Raw genomic sequence first — 7,790 nt, 5'->3', positions numbered from 1 at the left:
ACAGCTGCATCTCCAGAGCATCCTGGGATTCAGTGAGAGACCCTTCCTCAGAAACGTGAGGAGAGTGACTGAGGGCAACACTCAGCATTGGCCTCTGGCCATGCACAGATAGACAGACAGACCGACAGACAGGCAGACAGACACACAGACACACAGACACACACACACACAAACTGGGACTGTCCTTGATTACATCTTTAGGGGCGTGGGCCATGAAAGCCACCTCTAAATTTCCTTTTCAGCCAGATGCACAGAGGACACCAAAAATGTTTACTGGATTAGAGGAGATGGCTTTTTCTAAACTCCTATTTTACAGACGTGAAGACTGAGCTCAGAGGCCCAAACAAAGCAATCATGCAGCGAGGACTCCTGTTTGCCAGGTGGGTTTAGATCGTCGTGGCTGACTGGCTACAGAAACAGCCTTCCCAGCTGTGGGCTTGGGTGAGGGCCTCACCTCTTCTGATCCTTGGCTTCTTCATTTGCTGAGGAAGCGTAACTGCTCCCTGGCAGGACTGTGTGGTAGGGATGCTGTCTGCAAAGTGCAGCTTCAGCCTGGACATTCGGATGATTGCTCCCTCTCTTCCTCTCTCTGGCTCACTATTAGAGCATTCCAACAGAAAAAAACCCTACCAGGCTCATTCACGCCCTTAGTTTAGTGGCTTGAAGCATTCAACATACCTTTGAAACTGTAATTTAGAAGAACATCACTTACCTCTGGCTTAGGGAATAAAAGTTGAAAGGAATCTAATGCTATAATGCAAGGCCAATGCTTGCTAAGATACAGTATCAAATACCGAATTCTTTCAGAAGCATTTTCATGCTGCTCTTTGGCTAGAGCTCCCAGACCTTGTCATCGCTCCAGCACACTCCACAGGAACAACAGCTCACCACTTCCAGTGCTTTGGGGGTGAGCCCGAAAGCCTCACTTGTTAGGCTCCACAGTGGTCCAGGCTGTAGGGCAGCCAGGCTCATTGCAGACTTATCCCTGGCCCCAGGGGGCTGACCACTGAGACCGGCTGATAGTCTGTTTCTGATACTGAGAGTCTATTTTCCCTGTGACCTTGGGACAATCACAGCCCAGTTCCAAGCCTCATTCTGTGTCCCCTTCCGTGTGATGAAAGGGTGGGCTAAGCCAATTAAACTGATTTCGTCACTAATGGCTCCTTTGTTGCCGCTTCGAGATCACCAGCAGAGTGAGGCACGCTGAAGGAGAAGCCACATGGTGTCTCCTGTCTGCAAGTGACAGCTGCGGGAGTACCGGGTGCCTTGGTCAGTAGAGACACTGGCTCTATTATGGTCCTGCAAGCACTCCTGGCTGGTGCAGCCACAGCCACGTTAGTAATGTGTTGGTCACAGAGGGAAGTATGGGGACTTCATGAGCTAAGCAGAGCCGGGAAGGAGGAGACATCTGAGACAGTGTCACAGAAGTAGGGGGAAGGGGAGGGGTTTGCAGTGGCCAAATTAGGGATCTGGGACATTTGGGGTTCAAGACCTGGCTCTGCAGGGAGTTTGCTGGCTTCTCTGTGTTTGCCCTTTACCTCGACACCAGCCTGTCTCGCTGCTTAACAGATGAGGCAGGGAAGGGAAAGAGGATACAATTGGATTTGATGGCTTTGAACTTCTGTCCTCTGAGACCCAATTTGATCCAAGTCCATGGTGTTCAATACGCAGCGATTTCTTTCATGGGTTTCATGAAACTGAAGGAAATGAGGCTTGCGTGTCTTCATGGTTAGGTAATGAGGGGTGGGCAGCGGCGGTGTGTGTGGGTCATTGATGGTTAATTCTCTGCAGTTTGCTTTTCTGCTCGGTTGGAGGAGGTGAATCCAGACACGCTTTGGAGAGTGCTCGTGTAGTAAAGGGTCAGAAAGACAGGTCACCAGCCTTCACTGGTAGTGGAGATGCAGGCACGTCTTCACTTCACATTTAAGAGATTGACAAACGTCCTCTGAAGTACCAACGAAGTGGCACTGTCAGCCATGGAAACAGAAAAAGTGAAAGCCTTCCCCCATCCCTTCTCTCACAACACCTGGGCTTCCAGACTCCACAAGGAAAGCCAGACAAAACACAGGGTTGGTGGGGGATGGCCCAGGCTCTGCTCCAGCTCTGTGGCTGGCTATTGGTGCTCATTTGAATCACACCTGGTCTGTATTCGTCAAGTCCTTAATTCCAAATATTGGACACTTTAGTTCTAGAGTATTTCCTAATAGATGCCAATTTTTTGTGGGAATTCTCTAGTCACTTTACATTTTCCTCTCTAGAATATGAGCACTCATCCTAATGCCCTTATTTACTCAGTAGGGATCTAGACTTTTAAAATTGACTAATTTGTTTTTATGTTTTACTTCTTTTTGTTTTGTAATATTGGGGATTGAATCCAGGGTCTTGTACATGCTAAGTGAATGCTCTACCATGGGGGTACATGCCTAGCCCTAGATCATGTGTATATCATTTATAGTATATTTCCCCGTTGGTCATATTCTCCCAACTTTGAATGTCTAATAATTTTTATTGTGGGCTGAACATTAACTATAGATGAGGTGGACACTTTGGATAACATGCATGTCTCACCAGACACACACTTCTCATTTCTCTCTTAGGCAGGTAGAGTCGGGTGCTGAGCACTTCAGGCTAATTGGTATTGGAATGAGGTTTTTGGTTGCTTCAATCGCAGTAAGAGTCTAACCTTTCCTGGCCTGTGGTTTTCTATCACCTCAGTGTTGACAGGCTGGGAGATTTGCTTCCTTTTGGAGGGTATGGGTGAGGTCCTTAGCTGTCCCTCCCACCCACCTCCACATCCCTCTTTCCCACATACACACAAGACAACTTGAAATCTTTGGGAAATGTTAAGAGAAGTGTACACATGAGGCAAGCCCTCTCCCGGGGGCTTTTAAGTACCAGTGGTTCCTGGGAGATCTTAGTGAAGTGTAGCCCCCTAGTTCCTTAGCAGCACCCCAGAATCCAGATGACTTATGGGAAAGACTAGTTATAGAATCAGAGTGCTTTAACTGTTTAATCCACTTTGTAAGCCTCTTTTGATTGACAAAAGCTTGCTATATTCTCTCATATCCAAGTTCCGCTGCCTAGTTCAAGCCAGCTCTGTGACGGTTGCCAAAGCAAATAGGCGACTCGGAGGGGAAAACAAAAAAAGCCAGTGATTGTGCTTTCACTCTGGAAGGTCTCCCAGCCTGGGGAAGTCCAACTCCTTCCACATTACCGCATCTGGGCTTCTTAGTTTGACTTTTAGAATGTGGTGCTGCATGCCTGTAATCTCAACACTTGGTGAGCTGAGGAAGGAGGATCAGAAGTTCAAGATCGGCCTCAGCTACACGGTGAATGAAAAGCCAGGCTAGCCTACATGAGACCCCATCTCAACAAACAGATGATTTATGTCATTTACCCAGGTTTTCCTAGTTGGGATGGTGGGAAGCGGGGCTGCCATGGTAGACTATATTCCACTAAGGAGCAAAGGCTCGGTATACCTAGTTTGCATGCAGTCAAAAAAGTCCCAGGTCTAGCGAGGAGCACAAAGAAGGATGCCTGATGAATGTGTGAACCACAACGTGCTACTGAGAACCTTGGACAAAGTTGTCTCAGTAAAGCGGTGGGCTGTAACTGTGAGTGAGTGCAAAAGTAGGGCACAGGTTGGAGAACTTGAGGTCAGAGATCCAACAGGCTGAATCACACAGTGTGGCCTCTGAGACAAGGTCTGGGGCCAGTCTTACCAAAGCACTTTGTGAGAGTGATCTGATGACCAACCATTTACCTCTGAGCTTCCCATGGGAAAGCCTGGGGCCTGGGCCTGCCTTCTTCACATGAGTTGTTAGCTAACTTCAGTTTGCTGACTGTTGATTGGTACTTGGCAGAGCTGGGGCTCAGATGGTGGGACCCAATCTCACAGCCTACCATCAATCCTCTGGAGTCGGTTATAAATAAATGTTCTCAGATTAATTAAGAATAAATATTATGGCATTATTATGACAGAGATCCTTGTTTTCCTTGTTTTCAGATGTTCCAGCCACCCATGATCCAGACCTCAGGTTCTGTTTCACTATGGAGCCTACAACCTGCAATGGATCAGAAGATGGCTCTACTGTCTTCTACCTGGTGGGCATTCCCTCCTTGCCAGAGCCCTTTTACCTCCCTGTCTTCTTTCTTTTCCTTCTCTTCTACCTGCTCATCCTCATGGGGAACACCCTGATCCTGGTGGCTGTGGTGGCCGAGCCCAGCCTCCACAAGCCCATGTACTTCTTCCTAATCAACCTCTCAGCTCTAGACATCCTTTTCACCACAACCACTGTCCCGAAGATGCTGTCCCTGTTCCTGCTGGGAGACCGCTTCCTCAGTTTCCCTTCCTGCTTATTGCAGATGTATCTATTCCAAAGCTTTACATGCTCAGAAGCCTTCATCCTGGTGGTCATGGCCTATGACCGCTATGTGGCTATCTGCCGCCCTCTGCACTACCCTGTCCACATGACCCCACAGACAAACTCTGCACTGGCAGCCAGTGCCTGGATCACCGCCCTCCTCCTGCCCGTCCCAGCAGTAGTAAAGACGTCTCAGATGGTATATAATGACATCGCCTACATTTACCACTGCTTCTGTGACCACCTAGCTCTGGTCCAGTCCTCCTGCTCAGACACCAGCCCCCAGACCCTCATGGGCTTCTGCATTGCCATGGTGGTGTCCTTCCTCCCCCTCCTCCTGGTGCTCCTCTCCTATGCTCGCATCCTGACCTCAGTGCTTCGGATCAACTCCAAGGAAGGGCGTTCTAAGGCCTTCTCCACCTGCAGCTCCCACCTCCTGGTGGTAGGCACCTACTATTCATCCATTGCCGTGGCCTACGTGGCCTACAGGGCTGACCTGCCCCTGGACTTCCACATCATGGGGAACGTGGTCTATTCGATTCTCACACCAATCCTCAATCCTCTCATCTACACTTTGAGGAACAAAGATGTCAAAGCAGCCATTACCAAGATTGTTTATCTCAAAGGTGTGATGTGAATGTTTGACATCTCAATGCAACTAACTTTGCCCCCAGGATTACAACTAGCTATGTTTAGCTCAGAGAAAAAGTCTCAGAGTGGTCCAGTGCTCAGAGTAGAAACTCAGTAAATACTACAAAATGGCCAAATTAATGAATGTAATGTCGTATAACAAAAATTCACTCAAGCGTACAGGCCTCTCTTCAATCTTCATAACTTGGTTCATGGTTTTTTCCCTCTGTGCATAGAGATAATGTTAACCTTCATTTTTTTTATAAGAATCTAAGCTTGTCTGAAAATTTCACTGCTGGATAATTCAAAAACATTTACTAAAGAAAAAAAACATTTGCAAGCCAACAAAAATTCTGTATAAGCAATATATGTATATATTTATGCATATATATATATGCTCAGAGAAAAAGACTCTTACATGTATGTAAGGGTAATAATTAAGAAAGAGTACCTTCTCACCAGGCCTCTGCACCACTCCATCCAAGTATCCGGTGAAGTGTGACTCTTAAACTTAAATAGTTAACCAAATATATTTATGAATATGAAACTCCCAATTACATAATGCCATTTACAATGATTAAAAGTCTTATCCTAATGATAGAAATATCCCAGTATTTCTAACCTCTCCAAAACACCAGAAATATGTTTCAAGCCATTTGGATATCCATGTCTCCCTCTCTGCTCCACTAGTCTTGTCCACCGAGCCTCTCCCTCTCTCTTCCCCTCCCTTCTCTTAGCTCCTCCTCCTCTTCCTCTCTCCCCTCCAATCACTGGCCTCTCACTGCCTCAATGTGAATGGATAGGAAATATCTTGCAACATATGTATATATATACTTTTGTGGGGTGTTGTTGTTATTTCTGGTTTGTTTGTTTGTTTTTGAGACAGGGCTTCACTGCATAACAGCTCTGGGTGCCCTGGAACTCACTCTGTAGACCAGGGTGGCCTTGAACTCACAGAGATCCACCTGCCCCTGCCTCCTGAGTGCTGTGATTAAAGGCATGTGACACCACACTCCAGCTGAGAAAAGTATATTTTAACTGGAAACTAGAAAGATGGCCCAGTGTGTAAAGCACTTGACATTCAGTTATGAGGACCTGAGTTTGGATCCCCAGAATCCACACAAGTCCAGATGTGGTAGCCCTCATCTGTAATCATAGAACCCACACAAGTCCAGATGTGGTCGCCTTCATCTGTAATCGCAGAACCCACACAAGTCCAGATGTGGTCACCCTCATCTGTAATCTCAGAACCCACACAAGTCCAGATGTGGTCACCCTCATCTGTAATCTCAGAACCCACACAAATCCAGATGTGGTCACCCTCATCTGTAATCTCAGAACCCACACAAGTCCAGATGTGGTCACCCTCATCTGTAATCTCAGAACCCACACAAGCCCAGATGTGGTCACCCTCATCTGTAATCTCAGAACCCACACAAGTCCAGATGTGGTCACCCTCATCTGTAATCTCAGTGCTTCTCCAGCAAGATGAGAAGTAGAGACAGCAGAAGTCCTCAGGCCAGCTGGCCTAGAGCAGGCCACACACAGCAAACAAGAGCTCCCAGGTCAAGGTGGGAGGTGAGGCCTGACATGTGACCACTGCCCTCTGACCTCCAAGGGTTTGCCATGGCATGCCTGCAATCATACAAAGAAACATGAAAATGCACATAGAAAATGTACATGAAAATGCACATGAAAATGTACACACAGAAATTTTTAAAATCTGCATGACAAAAGACATCCTATCAAAAAAATACCAAAGAATAGACATGTTCCTGGGGATGTAGCTCAGGGGAAGAGCAGGAATCACCCATTAAGCTTAGCTTCAGCCACACAATGGTTTCTCTAATCCACATTTCCAAACTCTTCCAATTTCTCCCACTAATCTATTCCAAAGGCTTAAAAACCACATGGTTGTATTTAGGTAGAGCAAAACCTCTACATTCGTATTAGTCACTTTTCTTATAACCGTGGTCAAAATACCCAAGAGAACAGCATGAAAGCCAGATTTTTCTTCCTCATGATTTCAAAGGCTCACTCTGTGGTTACTCTGTTCCAGGTACTTAGCCCTCATCTGTAATCTCAGAACCCACACAAATCCAGATGTGGTAGCCTTCATCTGTAATCTCTGTGCTTCAGAGCACAGCAGAGGAAATAGGAGGAAGACAAGGCTGCTCACCTCTTAGTAGACAGGAAGCCAAGCAGGGGAAACATGAACGGATCAAGACAAGACACAACTTTCAAAGACACACATTCAATGATTACCTCCTACAAACAGGAAGTTTCTAGAACTCTCCCCAGCTGACATTAGCTAGGAGCTAAGAATTCTCACACAGGCTGTAGGGCATATTTCAAATTCTAATCTAATAAGCCCCCAGCTATCACCTATGATTTTGTTATTAAATTGAACCCACAAACTTGAAAATGGGACCTGTACAAAACCATCACATGATCAAGTAGGATACGTATCATGTTAGGCTCAGACAGACCCAGAAGGCATAAACTGCATGAGCAGGAAGCTCAGACTCTGGTGATATCCACTCTCATGGCTTTCATAGTTTTCAACCAGCTTAGCTAGGGCCTCACTGGAAAAGCTCTAGCACCAATTACTTTGGTGGACTTCAGGGAAGGAATTACAAACCTTTCTTTGAAGTATGCTGAGGTTTTTTATTAAAAAAAAAAAAATGAACTAGGACCGCATTACAACCCTATGCAGGAGGGTCATGAAGGGTACCAACAAAGAAAATGGATGCTATCAATGGGCATATTCCATGAGAGGCTCTCTGATTTTTCATC

General features: G+C 46.4%; 1 protein-coding gene across 1 annotated transcript; it reads left to right on the top strand.

Moving 5' to 3' along the window:
* The first annotated feature begins 325 nt into the window (after positions 1–325).
* On the top strand, positions 326–5,118 carry LOC127665504 (olfactory receptor 2AT4). The gene is made up of 2 exons (XM_052157856.1): positions 326–380; positions 4,007–5,118. Exon 2 carries the CDS (start codon positions 4,051–4,053, stop codon positions 4,999–5,001), a length of 951 nt encoding a protein of 316 aa, XP_052013816.1. The 5' UTR covers positions 326–380; positions 4,007–4,050; the 3' UTR covers positions 5,002–5,118.
* The last annotated feature ends 2,672 nt before the right edge of the window (positions 5,119–7,790 follow it).

This window comes from Apodemus sylvaticus, chromosome 1, assembly GCF_947179515.1.
Source record: "Apodemus sylvaticus chromosome 1, mApoSyl1.1, whole genome shotgun sequence".
Taxonomy (NCBI): Eukaryota; Metazoa; Chordata; class Mammalia; order Rodentia; family Muridae; genus Apodemus; species Apodemus sylvaticus.
This window is presented reverse-complemented; position numbering and strand designations above follow the sequence as displayed.

Coding starts and splice junctions, on each gene's coding strand:
- LOC127665504 (XM_052157856.1), top strand. CDS start 4,051: ATGGAGCCTACAACCTGCAATGGATCAGAAGATGGCTCTACTGTCTTC.